The 21,023-nt window shown below is 52.7% G+C and overlaps 1 protein-coding gene across 1 annotated transcript in view; it reads left to right on the top strand.

Moving 5' to 3' along the window:
- The window catches only part of SPSB4 (splA/ryanodine receptor domain and SOCS box containing 4), a 77,993-nt gene that overhangs the window by 13,895 nt on the left and 43,075 nt on the right, over window positions 1-21,023 (top strand). The window contains exon 2 of the mRNA XM_032347339.1: window positions 2,497-3,343. Coding sequence (XP_032203230.1) covers window positions 2,650-3,343 — 694 coding nt within the window. The 5' untranslated portion in view covers window positions 2,497-2,649. The remainder of the gene's footprint in view (window positions 1-2,496; window positions 3,344-21,023) is intronic.

Genomic DNA, 21,023 nt, shown 5'->3' with positions numbered 1-21,023 from the left:
TTCACACCAAACTCTTTCACTGTGTGGTCTGTTTTATTTTGTGTTGTGTTCTTTCTGACAATCTGGGAGGTTTGTGTTTTTTCAGTTCTTCTGGAGGTTTATAACTATGTAAGATGCATTTTAGATTTTTTTTTTTTAGACTGTTCTAGTTGTCTCCCTTCTGAAATAAGTGATCACAAAATTAGTTTACAAATTTCATCACAATTTTTATGTTTTGTGACAGCTTTTTTTCTGGTGAATTTTCTTGGTTGCCTTGTTTTTTGGTTTTTTGTTTTTCTCTTTTCCTCCTTTATTTCTTCTGTTAGATCTTTGACTCTACCCTATGCTTGTTCCTTTTTGGAAGAGGAGAATCTTCTCTAGATGGACATTTTGCAGTGAATTGATGTAGAGGAAAGGCCAGGAAGTATCTTAGGAAAACAGGATTGCTCCCTGGTTCATGATAATTTCATTCCCAGGACTGGGGCCATGATTTCTTTTGGCCTTGCTTCTACCCAGGTGGCCGAGATCTGTAGCCCTGGGCTTCTCCCAGTGCAGACCCCACCTCCTGTTCTGCCTCATGGACACACTGCTTCCTGCGATGATGGCTGATGGCGGCTGGTGGTTTCCTTTGCTAGTCCCGTCATCCTTTCTCCTCAGGGTGCCCGAGGCAGCTCCCGGGCTTCTGTTTGGGAACCGTTGTTTTTTTTCCATCAGGCAGTGCCAGCTCCTGGTCAGCTCTGCCAGCTTTATCCCAGATCTGTGGCCACAGGTGCTCTCTCGCCCCCCATCGGATCTTCTCTGTTTTTGGCAGCCCTTTACTGTTCTTGGCAGTCTTTCTCTAGAAGTTGTGCTTTGGGTTACAAATGTGTTCTAGTTTCGTTGAAGATAACATTTACATTTCTCTTGCTCTTTCTCTTTTATTTTAGGTGATTTGGGATATGAAAAGGAGTAACTGTATTCTGCTATCTTAGAACTGTCTAGTGTTGCACATTTTTATGTGCTCAGGTTTCCACCAGATTAAACATTAGCCAGAGCTCTGGGGATAGGGTTGGCATGCACTAGAGCTGGGGTCTGCAAATAGAAAGGAAATGGGAGTGGAGAATAAACTAGGAGAGTTGACAAGGAATCCGTGGTATCCCTGGTGTGCTGGGCAGCAGCAGTATCCTTTCCTTCTCCACTTGAACTGTGGCTGGGAGTGTGCCACTGTTTAGATGGGAGGAGGTGGCCAGACGGGCCAGGGCATGGAACAGGCCCGCCTCTTGGTTTGCCTCGGGGAATGTTGTTCAGAGCCCAGCAGCTCTTCCACCAGAGGGAAGGGCACATGCCTCTGCTTTGGACTGGCTGTGGGGCTCACCTCTCCATCCTTCCCCATACCCAGGGCTTTCCAAGCAGCACGGGCACCCTGGGTTCTGGCTGGCCTCCTAGAGATGGTGGCCAAGTCCTCCTCCCTGAAAACCAGTATCCTGCCCCAGAGGAGGTTGTCCGGGGTCAGTGCTGTTAACCAGTGTTTGTGTCCCCAAAGAAAGAGCATACCCATCCGAAGGGAAGGGGTACTTGTGGGATGTCCAGGGACAGAGCCAGAGAGGAAAACCTTGCCCACAGAGTCTCAGGCATGGCCCTTTATATTACTGTCTTACAGATTACCACACTACCCGAGGGCACTACTTTTCCCCATTTTACAGATGAGGAAACTAGAGTCTAAGAGAGGCTAAAAGACCTTTCTTTGGATGAACAGTTTAGTGATGGAGACAGGGATTTGGATACAGGTCTATCTGGCTCCAGAGCCCGGACACTAGCCTCCTTATTTCCCTGCCTCCCACTCATCTTGCCATGGAGACTCCACCCAATCCTCAGATTGTTGTCTTGTGTCCGTGCTTATGCTCCTGGGTGAATTTGCTGGATCCTCACTGTGCATCCTCCTTCTTGAGACTGGCTACACTTTAGATACTATTTAAGCTCCCCAGGGAAGTCCAGGTGGGAACCAAAGGGCCACACCTTATACTTCTACATCCCTGTGTCCTGGGCCCTGTCTCTCCTCGGCCTTGGCACAGACCTTGTCCCCTGGGACCAAATACGCCTGGGTTCTTCTCCAGGCTCTGTGGTCTTGGGTAAATCACTGTACTTCTCTAGGCTCAGTCCTTATTTCTAAAATAAAATTGTCTGTGATTGCTGGAAGAGTAGAACATAGACTCTGAAGCCAGATGATCTCAGTGTGAATCTGAGCTCAGCCCATTATTAGCTGTGGGACTTCAGCTAATTCCTTATCCTTTCTCCTCTCTAGTTTTCACAGCTACAAAATGGGAGTAATAATGTACATGTCTCAGAGGGAGGACTTAAGGATTAAAAGATAATGTAGACTGTTTGAAACAGTGTCTGGCATATGGAAAGTACTAGATTAATGCCAGATACTGTTATAGTACTTAATTGGTATTATTAATGCATGCAAAGAACCCAGCCTCTGGGCATAAATAGCTGTTTATGCTGTTGTCATAACTGGTGCCCTTTGCTTTCTTCCAGGAGCTTGGGCCTCTGCCCCAGCCCGGTAGAGGCTGTGGAGGTAGACGGTGCAGAAATCTGGTACCCAGCCCGGCAGCCTATCCCTGGTTGTGGGGAGCGGAAGCTCCCACAAGGTAGCAGTGGCCCGCAGCGGCCCCCTTCCGGCAGTGAACCATGGGCCAGAAGCTCTCGGGGAGCCTCAAGTCGGTGGAGGTGCGGGAGCCGGCACTGCGGCCGGCCAAGCGGGAGCTGCAGGGGGCTGAGCCGGGGCGGCCCGCACGGCTAGACCAGCTGTTGGACATGCCCGCTGCAGGGCCTGCAGTGCAGCTGCGGCACGCATGGAACCCCGAGGACCGCTCGCTCAATGTCTTCGTCAAGGATGACGACCGGCTCACCTTCCACCGGCACCCGGTGGCCCAGAGTACGGACGGCATCCGCGGCAAGGTGGGCCATGCCCGCGGCCTGCATGCCTGGCAGATCCACTGGCCGGCGCGGCAGCGGGGCACCCATGCCGTAGTTGGCGTGGCCACCGCTCGGGCTCCCCTGCACTCGGTGGGCTACACGGCACTGGTGGGCAGCGACGCCGAGTCATGGGGCTGGGACCTGGGCCGCAGCCGCCTCTACCATGATGGGAAGAACAGGCCTGGAGTGGCCTACCCTGCCTTCCTGGGGCCCGAGGAGGCCTTCGCGCTGCCAGACTCGCTGCTCGTGGTGCTGGACATGGATGAGGGCACCCTCAGCTTCGTCGTGGATGGCCAGTATCTGGGCGTGGCTTTCCGCGGCCTCAAGGGCAAGAAGCTGTACCCGGTGGTGAGTGCCGTGTGGGGCCACTGCGAAGTTACCATGCGCTACATCAATGGCCTTGACCGTAAGTGCTGAGTTGGGCGGGGGACACTGGGGGTTCCAGAGGCTGCCTGTCACTGGAGGCCTTGGGGAGGGCGGCAGTGAGCAGGGGAGGCCCCACCCTCCATTATCACTTGGGATGACCCTGCCGCCTAGAGGACCTGGACACTGGGACTCTCTCATTTACTGGTTTGGTGGTCTTGTGCTGTGCCTCAGTTTTCCCATCTGCAAAAGTGGCACAAGGATGGTAATCTTGGTCAGGGTTGTCGTGAGGATCAACTAAGATCATAATGTAGGTGACATGCATAGGCCAATGACTGGCACCTAATAAGGGCTTCCTGCCTTGATGCTAATGGTGAAAGTTGCTGTCTGCATAAGGGTCACGGAAAATGATGTCTCTGTGTGCGGGGCCTTAAGCTCACAGCAGGAGGGGAGTGGCAGTAGGAGGCATAGTGCCTGCACTTGAATGCCCTGTACTCTGAGCTACTGATAAATAGTAAGTGCTGGTAATAACAACTATCATTTACTGACCGCCTACTGAAGGCAGGGACTGAACACCCAATTCCCAGCTCTCCCAGGTGAACTGTCTGCTAAAAGGGGTCACCTGCCCCTCGTCTCTGATTATTGCCTCTTGGGAATGAGAGCCGGAAGTCGTAGAATCTTTTGATTTTTTTCAAGAGGACCTACAAATCTAGATTTGTGTGAAAGAGCCCCATTTTTGAAGCTGGCCACTGCTGAGAACACCACGTGGGCAAATGAAACCCCCTTGCAGGCTATAGACAAGCCCCCAGACTCCTGGAGGTGTCCCTGGCAGCTCTGAGGCCTCTTCTCATTTAACATGCACATGATGCTGTGAGGCAGCCTCAAAATCATGGCAACAACATTGGTTATGGTTTCAGGAGGGAGTCGCTCAGGGAGGCAGGGAGGCGTCCATGGCCGCCCGCTCCGTGGAGCCTTGCGAGCTCATCCTCTCCTCGTCCACACAGGACACTTCCTGCCACACCCCCGATGAAGCTCACAGAGGCAGGGGCTTACAGCCAACATTCCCGTTTATTCGCGTCAGATGGGAGCTATAATTGCTCCCATTTCAGAGAGGAGAGAATGGAAGAGCAGAGCTACAGAGAACCAGCCCCCGCCTAGGTCTGCCTCCGAGGCCTATTCTTTCCCCAAGCTCCCTCCCTTCAGTTGAGGGACTGAGAGTAACATCCGGGAAAAGAAGTCAAGAGCGACATTTTACTCAAAGTTTATGTTTACCTCAAGTGTAGGGTAGGCTGGCTGTTTTCAAGGGTGGCAGGCGGGCAGAAAGTGGCCGGTGTGCTCAGCTCTCCGGTGTAACAGGGGACATTCTTGCTCAGACTTCATCTTCATGCTTGTTAGATGAAGACTGCCATTCATGGTGAAGTGTTGTTCTGTTTTCTCTGATTAACCAGTTGGATCTAGGAGCAGATGAGTGTGTCCTGAGAAGGGCTAGTTTAATCATCCCAGTGCCTTGTGGGGAATGTCTGGAACCCTCATAGACATGGGGACCAGGCAAACCCCTGTACTAAGAAAACCAACAGCAACAACAAACACTCTTTTCAAGCAGAACTGGAAAATTTACTTGCCAGAATTTATCTTGGGAGCAGAAGAGTGGACTTGGCATACAAGGCTTTGGAGGCTTATGTGCCTTAGTGCCGACTGCCTCCCCAGTGCTCAATGGTTTTGTGTCTCTGGTGAGCCATTCTAATGCTTTACAATTCATTTTGTTTATAAGTAAAATGGGGCAGTATCAAGTCGCTTTCATAGCTGCCGTGAGATTGGTATGGTAGTACCAATTATATGGTGGCTGGGATTACAGGCTGACACTGATAGCCAGCAGGAGTTCCTTGAGCCAACAGTTGGGCCTCCAAGGTGGGCTTTCCCTTGGGTATTGGGTATTGGTTCACACTCAGCTATTACCTGTTGCTCAGTTTTTGGGTACAAAGCTAAGGTTCTAACGAGGCTGTAGCCGGTGGCTCCCCCATGCGTGTTAGGATCGGGAGCAGTCAAGCCCTGGTACCCTCAGTGCAATGTTGGTGGGGAGCTGGTGGGAAAGGACAGCTGTTCTTGGGGCATTCTGAGCTCTTGGATCCTTCAGGTGGCTGGAAAAGCTTGGTGCAGATGAAACTTGGCCTGTTCCATTCTCCTCCCCACTGGCAGTGATTTTTGAGGTTGGCTGAAGCTGGAATGCTCATCGGGAGGCAAGAGAAGGCCAAGATGTCATGTGATGCAAGCCTGTAGCATCTGTCATTCCGTGTCAGTATTGGCTTGTCTGCTGTCTCACTGGTCTGTTCTCCAGACGAGGGTAAATGTTCTCTATTATGGGCAGGATATGATGGCAGAGAGGGGGACCTCAGCTTTTCTGGGCTTTGAAAGGTCATGGTCAGCCTAGGACAAGCCCTGACTACAGAGTGACCCACAGGACGTGCTGCCATAGAGTCTGATGGAGCTGGTTGGGAGGGGACTATGTGATGCCTGTAGCCAGTGACCTGGGCTGATGTCTCCCAGGGGTATCCCCTGGGACCAGGAAGGGTTTGGCCCTAAGAAGTCCCTGGGCAGAGAATGACCAGTGGGTTCTGTACGTGAGAATTCTGAGCCAATGTTGATTGTGCACACGATGTCAGGCCTCCACACTCAGACCCAACAGGGACATGGGGAAGCACAATCAGAGACAGACTCTGGAACAGAAAGGCAGGGCTGCTCTCTGGGATTGCTTCCCCAGAAGATCACTGGGGAGAGAAGGGTGCCCGAGGCCCCACACAAACTGTTCGACTCTGGCCCCAGTGCTCACGAAGGCTGGGCATAAAGATGACCTCATCTCTCTGAACCTCAGTGTTGTTCTCTGTAAAATGAGCATGATAAAGCTCACGGGCACAGAACAGACACACAGCAATGGGTGCTTATGGCTTCCATTAACTAGGCGAGCCAAGCCAGGTCCTGGGTTCACCTATGGATTACAACAAAAGTGGCCTGAATAGAGAAGCTTCTTCTCTAGTGCGACAGAAGTAAGTTGATGGATATCCTTCTCTCGGTGTTTGAGTTTTTATGACTATGAAAGCGAGACTCAAAAAGGACTAACCACCTTTAATGATGAAGCATGTGTTTTTTAGGGGTAGAGCTTCTAGAAGCATGTGTTCGTTGGCGGGTAGAGCTTCTAGAAGCATATGTTCATTAGGGGCAGATCTTCTATTAGCTTGTGTTCATTGGGGGTAGAGCTTCTAGAAGCTTGTGTTCATCGGGGGTAGAGTTTCTAGAAGCATGTTTTCATCAGGGATAGAGAGCTTCTAGAAGCATGTATTCATCAGGGGTAGAGCTTCTAGAAGCTTGTGTTCGTTGGGGGTAGAGCTTCTAGAAGCATGTATTCATCAGGGGTAGAGCTTCTAGAAGCTGGTGTTCATTGTGGGTGGAGCTTCTAGAAGTTTGTGTTCATTGGGGTAGAACTTCTAGAAGCGTGTTTTCCGGTTGCAAATACATTCTTCAGCTACAGCATGGAGTGAGGCAGCTTCACCTCTCAGGGTTTACTGAGAACTGTGGGATGCCCAGGGGCTCTGCCATCTGAAAGCCTGGGACTGAGACCAGGCAAGCAAGCAAGCTGTCTTCAGATGGCTGGGCCCACAGCCCAAGTGATAACAGTGGTAATAACACACCACCCATAACTACCTCTCACTGAGATGCTTTGCCTGTGCTGGCCTCTATTCTAGGCACTTCACACATTGTCACTCATTTAATCCTTGCAACTACTCTTTCAGCAAATGCCTGTATTATCTCCTTTTACAATGAAGACATTGCAGCCCAGACAGCTTGAGTCAGTTGCTCGAGGTCACACAGTAAGCAGGGGAACCAGGAGACTCAAACTGAGGCACACTGGCCCTACGGGCCCCTTGTGGAGATGTTTGCAGAGGGGGCAGGAAGGGAAGGAACAGGAAAGTCGGCTCCACTAGGCTGGGTGGCCACACAGCCAGAGGACCTTTCCTTCAGTGGCAGATCGGGGGAAGACCCGGAGATGCTGTCCCAACCGTTCTCTTCCCTCCCGCCTTCATTTCCAGCCCTCACAGCTCTTGGCTCAGCACAGAGCTCCACAGGATATTCTGAAAAGCTAGCTGCATCAAGACAGCCCCAGCAGTGTCCCTGAATCAGGCGTGCTTTGGTCGCTAACGGGAAAATGTCACTGAAAATGTCCCAACTGCTGTGAGGTTTGGCCCCACTGTGAGGTGGGCTGGGCCTTTGGGATCGGCTCCAGGCTGGCTTCCGGAATCACTCCTCTGCTCCCCAGCCCCGCCTGCCCCGTGGTGGAGGCCAGGAGGGTTGACAGAACAGCTTTGTCTCCTGTCTTGGAGATCTTGGGTGGTGAGCGGTGCCTGAGCGACACAGCAAGTGGAGAGGAGCCCCAGACAGAGACAGGCGGGTTGGGAGCCCTCGTGGCTGTGATTTCAGGGTCATTACAATTATACTTCATTTAATGCCACCCATGTTTTGTACTCTGGTCCAAGTGTTCTTTTCTCTCTCTCTCTCTCTCTCTTTTTTCTTAACCCATACAATAAGCTTTGAGGCGATGTTGCTGTTATTTCCATTTTGTAGACGGGAAAATGGAATCTTGGAGAGGTAAAGAATTCATGAACTTGTTCAAGGCCAAGCAGGTAGCGATTACGAAGGCTGTGCTTCACCCCAGCCCATCATCAGCACCCCGTGCCAGACCTACTGCCGCCTAGGCCAGCTCTGACTCCATTTTGCCCACCACGTCAGACCTGATTCCACAGGGCAGGTGTTGGCAAAGGGGCTCCTTCTCTGGGGGGCGCGGAGAGTGGGAAACCTGGGACCTCAGGACTAACTGGCAGGGAGGGCTTGTCAACCTGCATCGAGCCGGGGAAGCTGTATTTCCAGACGTTCCTAGATGGTTTAATTGACCTGCCAACAGTATTTATTGGCACAGCGGCTCTGCGGGAGAGGCCGGCAGCCAGCCAAGGCTTCTGGTATTGATGAAGGCCAGAGAGAGTCTTCGACCAGGCTGAGTACAAGGACACCATCCCCTTGCCAGAGCCATCCTCCAGTCAGCGCTGAACTCACCAGCTTTGCTCGACTCCCCTGTGTCTCCCAGGTGCCGTGGTCCTCCCAACCTCCCTGATGTCTAGAAGCAGCTCCTTGGCCCTCCGGCCCCAGGCCTGGTCTCCCCTTCACCCCTTGTGCCCTGTCATGCTGCCCTGAGCACCTCCCCCACCATGCCCCCACGCTCATGCTCTCTCTTGCAATCTCTCTCTCTCTCAAATGGATAAAATCTTTAAAAAAATTTTTTTAAAAAGATGTTATGCATTTATTTGACAGAGAGAGAACACAAGCAGGGGGAGAGGCAGAGGGAGAAGCAGGCTTCCCACCAAACAGGGAGCTTGGTGGGATCATGACCTGAGCCAAAGTCAGACGCTTAACGACTGAGCCACCCAGGTGCCCCTCAAATAGATAAAATCTTTTTTAAAAATGTGCACATTTACTTTTGAAAGGCAAACTGTGCACATAGCAACAAATTTAAATCTTACAATGAAATAACCTCCCACCCATTACCTCCCTAACTCCTCTCCCTGCTGGCAGCCACCTTAATAGTTTCTCGTGTGTCCTTACAGAAATTTATGACACAGAAATTTTGCATGAATGTGATCATGCTGTAAATGTTGCTCTGCATCTCACTTCCCCCCTCATAGATTTTGGCAATTATTTAATATGATTACTGGAGAGTTGTCTCATTCTTTATTAATAGCTGCGTGGGTTTTCTTGGTATGGTTGTATCACAATTTATTTTATTCAGACCTCCATTTTTTTGACATAATCTTTGAAAATAAACAATTTATATTTCATTTCTGCCCCCTTCTGGCTAATTAACATCCCTGAGCCTTTGTTTTCCTCTCTGTGCAGTGGGAATAATTATGTGTGCCTTGCGTAGTTGCAGTGAGGATTGGAAATGAAGCAGAAATGAAGTGCAGTCCAGCATGCGGCTCAGATTAGGGGTGTGTGCCAGAGGGTGCTCTGGGTCTGACCGTGTTTTCTCAGCATCACCTGTGCCATGTCCCATGCTGAGCGCATCTGCGTCCCTTGATGAATCTTGTGAGTGATTTGGTTTCTAGTTTAAAGTACAGTAGAACCACATTAATTTGCCAAACACGGCACTGGACTAGGAGCATTTGAATTGTAGAATCTGGTGAGTCCTTACGTGGGGCTTGTGTCAGCACACAGAGTCCCCTTACTGCTTACCTGCGCGGGGCACCTCTATAATGGGGGTGGGCTGCTATTGCTGCTCTTGCCAGGGCCAAGGCTGATAGCTCTTTGAGTCAGAGACTCCCTCCGTAGTGCCCCTTGAAACTGAGCACATAGTAGGCACTCAGAAAGTGCCTACGAATCTGCTGGCCTCCCGCGACCTACTGAGCTTTTCTGTTCCCTTCCTCAGGGGGACCGAGTCACAGTTGGCTGGAACAGAGGGAGGCTGGCTAGGAGAGGCCACCCCCTTGAAGCCTGACCCTAGGGTGACCCAGTCCCACCTCTCATTGTGTGTCGAGCACAGCACATCTGTCCTCACACTTGAGCAGGGGCCAGGCTGTGTGATGGGCTGGGCCATTCAATTCAGAATCTTGATATTCAGAAAGTGGCCCCTACCCTTTGTTTGCCACAAAAAGGAACAGACTTTCAGCTGAAAGCAGTTTTTGTGGCCTTGCTCTGAGTTGGGGGGGGGGCGGGGGAGGGGAGCAGTTCACATTTGAACAGTCAGGAGGTTGACTCTTGGAAGTCCTGCCTGCAGGAAGGGTTCTTTGAAACTCGGGCTCAGTCTGGAGAGTGTCTGCAGTGGGCCACAGCAGAGTCACACACAGGGGCACTGGAAACAATTTGCACCTGCCCTCTTCCTCTCAGAGGGCCTCCATGGGGCCTCATGGGAAGAGCTGGGGCTCCCTCCTCACTGGGCTGCTCATGAGCTGTGACCCTGAGCAAGCTGGCTCACGCCGGAGCCTCAGTTTCTTTATCTGTAATAGTAATAGAAACATACTATGCCACAGGCGTCAGGATTGTGGGTGTGCCTGGCCCATAGAAGATACTGGAAAAAGTAGGTTTAAAAAATCGCCAATCATGACTGTCACAACTCCCGTAGATTGGTAAAATTATTGCTAGTGTTATTAAAGGTGGAAATAATTATTGTTATTAATTTTGGTCTGAGGGATCTCACCTGAGGGAGTATGTTGGTTTGGGGGAGGTTTTATTTCCTTTCTCCTTCAGATACTTGATGGAAATGCCGCCTGAGGTTCAGAGATCACTGTGAGCTTGTTATAAATGAGCTGGGAATGTTGAGCCTTCCCCACGAGCAGTTTCAAAGGTTTCCAGCTAAGCGTCTGGTTTAAGTATTTTGTAGTTTCTGGTGGTGACTTGCTTGGTGAGCATGTGCTCAGCAAGGATGTCCAAATAAACGGGCTCCTCCCCAGCTGTGGCCCACGTGTGTCGTCAGTGGGGACGAGCTGCTGAGAGGCTGGGCCTGAGGGGCACCATCTGGCTCTGAACAGATGGCCACTAGGCCCTGCTGTGGCTAGCCCCTGCTGGACCCTTGGAGGAAAGGGAAGGGGCAAGAGGTGGCCGGGAGAAGCTGGCAGGCGGGTGAGGGCAGGCCCCAGGCAATGGAGCGGGAACAGATGCTGTCTGGTGGCTGGGGCAGACCCTCATTTTACAGGTGGGAGCTGAATGGACCAGAGAGCTGGGAGGACTTGCCCAAGGTCACCGGCTAATTAGCAGCAGAACCAGACCTAACCTTGCCTCCAATCCTCCTTGAAATGCACCTCACCAGAAACAAGACAGTGAGAATTCAATGCAGTCTGTATGTTTGTGCTGAAAACCCCTGACATAGATGACAGAGGACATAGGAGTTTAGGAGGAGAATAATGCTTTCCTAAGAAGTGGCCTTGGCAGCTTGGGCAGTGTTGAGACCCTCCCTGGCTTCCCTGGGCCTCCCGCATGTTGGAGGCCCTATCTCCACCCTGCTCAGACCACAAAGCAGGGAGTCCCCTGCTCCCACCTTCCACCTCTCTAACCCCCACTCTGATCCTGCAGCCAAGCCAGTCTGCTTACTCCTCCATGCCTTGCTCTGTGCTAACGTCTTTGTTGGAAACGGCCTGTTTCCACCCAACAAAGCCTGCTGTGACCAAGCCTGGCTCTGCCCACCAGCCGACCTGCCTGGCTGACCTGAGGGCTGTTCCTGCACCTTCGCGCCTAACTCCCCACCCTCCCACTGTCCAGCTGTGCCTTCCTCCCTTTCCCATCCAGCCCCACTTCCCTCTTGTTCTCATCCTCCCCAGCCACCACGTGATTCAGTTTCCCTGTCCTGGAGCCCAAATTCACCCAGTTGCCAGCAAGGTACACACAAGAAAATCCATGACTTTTCCTTGCGGCCAACTTTGTTTGGGAAAGGATTACTGCAAATAGAAACAGCTCTTTGTTTAACAGTCATCGATTGAGCACCTACAAAAGGCCAAACACCGCTTGGAGCTGGTCTCATTGTCTCATTTAAACTCCCACAGTCCCATACAGATGCTCATAAGGTGCCCCAGCAGCTCATTTAATCCCAACAGATGAGGACAAGGTACTGTCCCCCACTCCCCGCACCAGGAGCCTGAGGCCAAGGAGGGCAGAGAGCTGGCTCCTGGCACAAACTTGGAGGCAGCCATCCACACAGGGATCCAGGTGGCCAGCGATTCAGGTGGCCAGCTGCATCCCCACCTCTAACCTCCAGGCCCATCAGGTCACGGCGAGTCTTCTGCCAGCTTTTCCTTCAGCTTTGCCGGTGGTCTCGGGCCCTAGCAGGAGGGTTTACTGAAGCCAGCATCAGCAGTCTGGCTGCCACAGCATTTCCATACCCCAGATGCAGGACAGCCAGGCTGAGCTCCTTCTCACTGGTGCCCCTGAGAATGGCGCAGCCATGGCGTGGGGGCTGCAGGGCTGGCAAGAACCCGGGTCAGCAGACTTGCAGGATGGGGTTTAAACAACTGGGGAAGGCGAACAGCCTCGCCAGCTGGCAGCACCATGTTTGCCGCACCTCCCAGTCGTGTCCCCTGGTTAAGGCAAGGGGGCAGTTAGCATGACTTACAGCCCAGCCAGACACTAATAAGGCTGCTTGTCTGAAGCCTTCCATAATTCAAGTTAAGGCTGTGCCGTTTAATGGCCTTTCTTCATCAGATCCTCCAAGACTTGGTGCCTCCTTAATGATTTATTTGCTTGGGATGAAATTAAGCCGAGACAGCGTGAGCTTGGAAAATACTGCCGTGCTGGTTCTCCCCAGTTCTTCCTCCTCAGTGGCGGCCACTTCTATAAATAGAGCTGTGAGCCCCGCCTCGTGACCCTTCTGCCGGGGGGGCCCCAGTGGGCACTGGCTGCCCTGTCATGATCCTCTGGGACCTCAGCCGGTGAGACACCTGATACCCCAAGGTGGGGGGGACCCCACTGGGGAGCCGCAAGGGGCCAGAGCTGCCACCAAAGACATTGTCGCCTTGGCTTTGGAAACATTTAAGTAGAAGTGTCTTAGTTGATCCGTTTGGAGCTCCAGCCTTGTTCTGGATCTCGCTTCGCCCTGCTGATGTTTCTCCCTCAGAATGCATTTCACGAAGTGTCCCAGTGAGGGCAGGTTTGCTTCTGGTGTTTAGTAAGGTGGAGGATAGCTCTCTGCCCAGTATTGGGGCCTGGCTCAGAGGGGCATGGGGAATCCGGTTCACCTCCCTAAGCATGGCCACCTCTGGGTGAGGGACCAGCGTCACAGCGGACGGCCGCTCACAGGGCTCACCTGGAGGCTGGGTGCCGGGTGGGGGTGGGACGTTTAGTCCAGCTCCTCTGGAGTTCAGAAGACCCAGGTTGTCTGGGGAACGGGCTGAGTGTGGTGCTGTGTGAGGACTGAGAGGGTCAGAAACCCTGCTGCTGTCTCAACTGCACGTCTGCCCTAGGCTCCCTGCCACCCATCTGTTCCCAACCTCTGCAGCATCTTTTCTGTTTCCCTCATAACTCAGGCAGCTCTTGGTGTAGGCTGACTCAGACCCTGACCCGACTCCTGTGCCTCACCCTAGCTGGCACCATGTTTTCCCAGGTCTTCTTTTAAAATCCTGAGGGGGTCTGATTGGTCCGGTGCTTCTCTTCAGGTGTAGGGAGAGGGTGCCCCCCGGCCCCCTGATTGGCTGTTGCTGGGTGGGGTCCTACCTGCTGGTTCCCTTAGCTGCAGAGAGTCCTGGAGCTGGTCACTAGCACGCTTGCCTGGACATCAGCATCCCTCAGGGGTCATGTAAAAACACAGAATTCAGCTGTCTCTCCTCTGTAACATCAGTGGATCCAGGAGTGTGTGTGTGTGTGTGTGTGTGTGTGTGTGTGTGTGTGTGTGCGCGCATGACACCAACCTCCCACTTGATTATGCCACCAGTCTAGCACTAGTTAGAAGTCAGCTGCTTGGGAAGCCTGGCTGGCAGGAGACTACCGGGGTGCAGTGGTGGGAGGGTGTCAGGTCACTTAGAGAGAGAGTGTGCTACATTAGCCAAGCAGTGATGCCCCAGACTTATAGGAACTGGTTATTGGGAACCATGGTCCAAGCCAAAAGCAGGTGATGGGCTCCAAGTCTTAGCTTGCACGGATATGGGGCACCTGAAGATCATTCGTATTGGCTCCGGCACCAAGGAAACAGATGTTTAGTCCATGCAGCCAAAGTGTCAATACTGGGGGCTGGAGTTTGGAGAGGCTGCTTTACTCCCCTGGTTTCCTCCTGGGGTATCCCGAGGGGCATCAGGGTTGATCCGTGCATCGTGGGGGGCACGGCCCCAGTCAGCCTCTCAGCCGGGGCCCAGGAGGGGCAGTGTTCCCGTGGGTGTGGGAGGGTCCAGGTGCATTGTGACCTCCCGGGTCACTGCTGCTCTCCCCCCACTGGTGGAGGCCAGATCATCCCGTCCCCTCTGCCCTTGTGTCCCAGCCTCTGGCACAGGGTGGGTTCTCAGTGGCCATCTACTGAATGAGTGACTGGATACCTCAGGCCCACGTGGCAGGGTGAAAAACACCACAGCTTCAGGGGGAGAACAAGGCCCAGAGAAAGAGCACATTCTTCCTATAGGCTCTGCACAGAAGAAAGAGTTCACAGGCTTCCCGTTGAACCTTCGGGGAAGGGAATCCTAAGAACGTTCCAATTAGCCAGGAATAGTAAACTGGAATTAGTCACACTCTGCCCAGAGCCGCTAATCTGATCTCGGTATAAATAAGCCATTGCTCTTCCCTCAACCACAAACGGTCCTTCGTGGGCCAGTCTGCCCCGCAGTGTAAGGAGGTGATTTATCCTTCCACTCGGTGTTTGTGAAGAGCCTGACCTGTGCTGACCTGGGCCAGGAGCTGGGCTGCGGTGGAGAGCAAGGCAGGCCCACTTTCCACTCTCCACGGAACCACAGTCCGCCGAATGGTCATGGTCACAATGAGAGAGGCTTTATAACAGTCAATCAGTCCATGACTATTTTTTTAAACATCTCCTATGCACCAGGCACGGGGGTTACTGTGATGACAACTTAGGAGGAGAGACAGAAACAGAAGAAAACAAATCTATGATAAATCTAGATATAGAGAAATGTGACGAAATGAGCAAAATAGGAGACTGTGATAGGGAAGGAGGGGTGTCTCCAGGCTGCTGCCGGGGAAGGGCACTGGAGACCTATATGGTAAGGTAGAGACAGCCCTAAGAAGATCTGGGGAACACTGAATTGGTGGGTAGGGCAAGGCTGGGCACGGTGCAGGGGGAGTGAAGACTGTGGGATGTAAGGGTTGGCCGAGGCCGGGCTTGGGGGCCTGCCGGCTGTGGCATTTTCTTCTCTCCTACAGACTCAGATGATTCACTGTTTTTTAAAAAGTTGTAAACAGCCTTATTCTAAAGAAGCAATATTTAAAGTTCCTTTTCCACTGGGACAGGCCTCCTGGTTCTACCAAATGACCCGTTGTTGGAACTTTGGTGAAAGTGGCCTTTGATTGAGGTGGGTATTGCTATTTCCATTTTACAGATGGTTGATTGAGGTTCAGAAAGTTTGGGAGCCTTGCCGGGGTCGCACTGTTAGTGGGGGAGCTGATTTGAACCCCATCTATAATTTTTCCACATTGTCACTGCTCCAGAAGCAGATTCTAGGGTGTGTGTGTGTGTGTGTGTGTGTGTGTGTGTGTGTGTGTCTGAACACAATGGGACTCCATAGGTCTATTAAGAGCCATCTGGCCAGTCAGCCAAGAGAAGTGACCTCCATGGTGCAGGGAAACCCATGTGGGCCTGGGCAAGTGTCCGTCCCGCATGGTTCTTTTGTTCCTTCGTGTTGTTGAGTGAACCATGGCTTGGGATTTGTGGTTCACAGTATTCCCTCTCTGGGTGGTAGGTGGGTGGGTGACCAAGGGCTTGGAGCTCACCCCACCACCATGGATGGCCAAGGTCTGGGCCAGCCACTATCTACTATGCTATGACTTCTTCAGGTCCTTGGCTGCATCCTGGGAAGGCGGACATGTGGGTGGGTTTTGGGCCAGTGGACTCTGCCTTATCTTCAGTCCCTTGACACTATAGAGCCCCAGGATTTTGACAGGTGTCTGTTGGCTTGGGCGTTTGTCACTTCAGGCTGGGTGAGCCATCCAGGAGGTACATGGCAGGTGGGGGACTCTGTTTCCCTTTTGGCTGGTCCCATCGGCTTCTCTCAGCTCTTCAAGGTGTTGTGGCAAAATGGATTGTTCATATATGTGAGAGTTGAAAAAACATTCTCAAGCTGGACTGACTTGATTAACCCAGAGTCTGGTGTTAGATGGAAAAGAGGGAAGAAAGGGGTCAGGTCCTGGAAAAAATGCCAGACTTGGAGCCAGAAAAGCTGGCTCAGCCCATTCCAGTTTGGCCACCAGCCATGTGTGACCTTAGGCAAGTCATCTCCTGTCTCTGTGCCTTTATTTCTCCACTGCAGGAAGGAGAGGATTAGACAAGATGACCTCAAAGGATCTCCATTATTCTGTGCTAATACTCAGAGACTCTGCACATCAGAGTTTTTGAATGACAAAAATTTCACACTGCCGTGCTGTCCTGGAGAGCAACCACTAGCCACATGCGGCTACTTACATTTAAGTTTAAGTGAATTAAAGTTTGATGAAAAATTCAGCCACATTCAAGTGTCCCTACCACCGTGCGGCCGGTGGCTACCACGTTGGACATGCAAATGCAGAGCATTTCCATCATTGCCCAAAGCTCTAGTGGTCAGCACTGCCGTGGGACCCCTGGGGAGGACTGGGGAACATAATGGCAGGTTGCAGGCCCCTGTGTCCATCATGGGAAATTCTGGAGTCCTGCCAGGAGGGGGGTTCAGCTCTCTGGGCCTGGCTTGAGCAGGGTGAGCGTGGGAAGAGGATTCAGCACAGATGCCCCTCCAGAGTGTTGTCACACCCAGGAAGCCTTAGAGAAGGGAACAGGTCCTGGGTGGAGAGGGCCAAGAGGTGGGGCGGTAACGGGAGGTATGCCAGGAATGCCAGAGAGGAGGGCCTGGGGACAGCAACAGCCAGGAGCCCCATCTGGGGAGGGGCGGCTGCTGCAAGAAGGCGGAAGGCCAAAGCCCAGCCCCCTGCCCCTGGGTTCAGGATCGGGTAGCAGCTGCGCCCTTTGCTAGGTCTGTGACCTTGGGCCAATTCCTGAGCCCACAGAGCCTCCACTTCCTCATGGGTGAAAGGGGAGAAATAAGAGAAGTGTTTTATGGAGATGAAATAACACCAGACTCTTCGAAAGCCCACTGTAAATGCTAAAGCCAAATCATGTCGGAGACTGCTTTCCAGGGAGAGCACTGTGGACTCTCCCTGCTGACTTGTAATCGTAGACTGGCCTAAGGTGCGATTTTAAGGTTGGGGGCATCTGTCCTGCCTTTCCAACTGTACAGTGGGCTTTTCAGAGAAGGGGACTAGCACGTTCTCCACGCGTTCCCTCGCCCCACACACGCTGGTGCTCTCCCTTCACACAATTGAACACAAGGACACCGGTGGCCACGACGCCCGGGGCTGTGCAGGTTTGGCCTCCTTGCTCCCAAACCAGTGGCCTCTCACCAGCACACAGTCATGCTTCGAGAGTTGTTGAACACTTTCCTTATCCCTGACATGTATGCACATCTGACTAGCTCTGGTTGTCCTTTTCCGAACCCACCCCAAATCTCAGGCTCTGACCCCAGCCCCACGGTGTGTAAACAAACCAAGGGCAGAGGTCAAAGACCAGAGCTGGGCTTTGCCCCCACCTCACATAGCCCTCTTGGAGGAAGGAGCCTGGTGTCTGGTTTCATCTTGGGGGCCCCCCTCCCCACGCAGAAATCAACTTTTCATCTGCATTCCTAGCCAGGAGGTGACACTTCTGGCTGGCTTGTTGATGACGGATGGCCTGCTACACACCAGCCCTGGGGAGCTTCATTGCTTGGGCTGGCTCTGGCTTTTCATGAAAATTGCTTTGTGGACATGCAGAACACAGAGAGGCAAGCTCGAGTCCCGGCAGAGCCACCTTTCCTGCCACAGAACCAGGGTGCTTTCCAACAAGAGTGGCAGTGAAGATAAATCAGAGAACCATTTGATAAACACCTCCCTGCCCCAAACAGTGTTCTACATTCAATCCTTTTGGCCCCATGTGGGTGATGTTAAATACCCATTTCCTAGATGACAAAACTGACAAAACCGAGGCTAGGAGACCTAAAAGATCACAGGCCTAGGGCTGGAATTGGAGCCTTATCTGACTCCAAGTTCAAAGCCTCCCTTTCGGATGTCCCAAAGGCCTCCTTTCTTGTTCCTGATACCCTTCTGCTGATCACAGTGAGCTGTAGCAGGGTCTTTAAACCAACTGATATGCCCAATGGCAGCCCTGTTTTCCTTGCTTAGCCTCAGCTTGATGATCTGAATGTCTCTAGATGCACGTTTAAGGCCAGGTTTTGCTGAGCTGTGTCACCTTGGCCAGCCACAGGGACCCCACCCCCACCCCAAGCCTCCCATGTCCTTACTGGACAGCGAGGACATCATGCATGTGCAGGGAGCTAGAGGGGTAGAGCACAGGTCCGTGGCTTCCCCCAGCTGGTTTGGAGGGCCCATGGGAACTGTGCTCTGTGGCTTCTCCGATGTCCCTCTGCTACCCAACCCCCCACACCCCAAATAGAAACCTGGGTGCTGCCCCTCTGCATTCAGGACTTGTCCTGCTGAGGACACGGGACAGGCATGGGCCCCGTGTTCTGAGCCTCCTGCCAGGAGGGAGCGCCAACTGGCTCTGCCCCAGAAAGCAGACAGAGAGGGGGTCTTAGGTGCTCCCCTTTCTCCAGGGCGGCCCAAGGAGACGTGCCCTGGGCGTGGCCTCCCTCAGGAAGGCCCCTTGAACCTCCAGCACCAGAGTAGGGCCCCCAGTCCTCAGACCAGCATCCACACCTCACCAGGTACATTTCGGCCCTACACTTTTGTTTCTGCTACGCCCCTGCCTGGATGCCAGCCCCACTTCTCCATCTGCCTAAGTTAGCCTTTCTCCAGACTCCAAGAGATGCCAGTTTCGTTTTTTAGGTCCTCTTTGGTGATCTCAGTCCACAGTAACCACCCCATTGCGTGCTCTTGGGGCACATGTGGCTGGACAGAGGGAGTCTGCAAGGGTGTGTAACCTGCACTGCCATCTTCTTTGTGACTAATCTTCAGAGAGCTTTTCTCTGGGGCTCCTCTTTATGGACTCTCGCCCCTGTTACCTCTTCCTCCACTAACTCCAGAACCCCCGAGGCCCCTCAGGGCAGAGGGTAAAGGCTCTGAATTGGGCAGAAAGCCCCAGGATGAATCCTACCTAGGCCATTCCAGGCTGTGGGACTCTGCACTTTTGCTTGGTTGTTGTCTGTAAAATGGGCTAATAATGGCCTGCTGGAGGGTGGCAGAAAGTGACCGGGGAGCTCACCAATGTGAAAAGCCTAGCACAGTGTCTGAGGCCAGCATCACTGGATGGAGCTCGTGTGGATTTGTGTCTTCTCGCAGACCGTAACAGCACGTGATATAGTCCCAGGCAGATAGTGGGCACACAACAAAGACTTCTTGGGTTTTTTCAGTACTTTCTTTTGTAATGTTTCTCCATTAAAAGCAGCCTGAGGCCTTCCAAGGCCCAGAGCAGAAGCCCCGTGCTTTCTCAGTCTTGGAGGGGGCTCCTGCCTGGCCCTTCCCTCCTCTTCCCCCACACCCCTTCCCTGGCCTCTCTGTGCCCTCCTATCCATGCCGCCCAGACCACTGCAGTGGCCTATAAATCAAACCTGTCCCTGGAGACCTCTGACCCAAACCAGATGGCCATACAAAGACAGCACAGAGTAAGCTCAGCTTCCAACAATGCTTGACCCCTCCCCTGCCTGACCCAGGGCCCTGGAGCTCCTTGCAGCTGCCCTGTCAATCACTCCCCGTAGGTGATCCGAGCTCTAGCTGGGGGCCGTGACCTGTCTTAAAGACATTACATGGAGCCATATAAAGATCTCTAGAGGGTTTGTGGTGCCTACTTTCTGTGCCACAGCCAGGAGCTTGGCCCAATAGCCAGAGCTGGTATACTCTGTGCCACTGTATACCCCTCCTCCAGAAAGCCTTCCCTGGCTGCAGCAGCTACTGCAGCTTTGATGGTATAGAACGTTCCCTCTGCCTGGGTCCACAGGGAAATGTGGACACTGCCCTTGACAGAGCACCCAGGGACAGTCGGGGGTCATTACAGGACCAGGTATTAGGGGCTACAGTTGAGCATGACCCAGAGCACCCGGAGAACTCTGAAGGTGGCTCTACTATAGTACGCCTTGGAATCTAGGACAGCTTCCTAGGGAGGAACACTCAAGCTGAGTTTTGGATGAGTTGGTGTTTGCCAAACAAAAGGGAGTATCTTTCAGAGAGAGGAAGATCAGCACGTGGCAGGGGCAGGCACAGGGTGTGAAGCCATGTGATAGATTCAGGGGCTGACAAATTGGAGACCCTGCTGGAAGTACACCTGGGGGAGTTAGTGGAGGGGAGATGTGTATCGGTACAAATTAGGTCTGGTCGTCTGGGACCAAAAATTCCCAGTAAGATAGGCTTCAACAAGAAGAGAGGTTCATTTCTCTTTCATTTAAGAGGCATCAAGAAGTAGGCAGTCCAAGGATGTTGTGAGGCTCCATGAGGTGATCAATGCTCCAGGTTCCTTCTCCCTGTTATTCTACCTTCCCAGCTTGTGACTTCCATTCCCAAAGATACCTTATGGTACAGAATGGCTGCCAGAGCTCCAGCTTTTGCACCCACACTTCAGGCAGTAGGGCAGAAGAAAAGGAGGGCACAGTGTTTCCTTTAAAAAAGATGTCTCAGAAACACCACACCATGCTTCTGTGTTATAGCCTAATGGCCAAAATGTGATCATATACCATTGTTAGCTGCAAGGAAGATGAGAACTGTAGTTCTTATCAGTCGGTGCAGCTTGTAACACTGTTCTTCTGTAAAGGATCCTGAGGCCCTGCCTTGCCTCTGTGGGAAAGAACTCTGCTCAGTTAGCAATGCCGCCCTTTGCTGTGGGCATGGAGCCAACAACACACAGCCCTGATCTTGTCTTGCTGGTCTCCTACCAGAAGGTCCTCTCCCCAGGGATCCCCAAGATGTTTGGTGCCGTTCCTGCAAACAGAGCCAGGCATTTGGTCAGTCCTTCTCCAAAGTCCCAAAGCTCAGCAGAA

Source organism: Mustela erminea, chromosome 1 (genome assembly GCF_009829155.1).
Source record: "Mustela erminea isolate mMusErm1 chromosome 1, mMusErm1.Pri, whole genome shotgun sequence".
NCBI lineage: Eukaryota > Metazoa > Chordata > Mammalia > Carnivora > Mustelidae > Mustela > Mustela erminea.
Note: the sequence above shows the minus strand (reverse complement) of the source record. Positions and strands in the feature narration are given on the sequence as shown.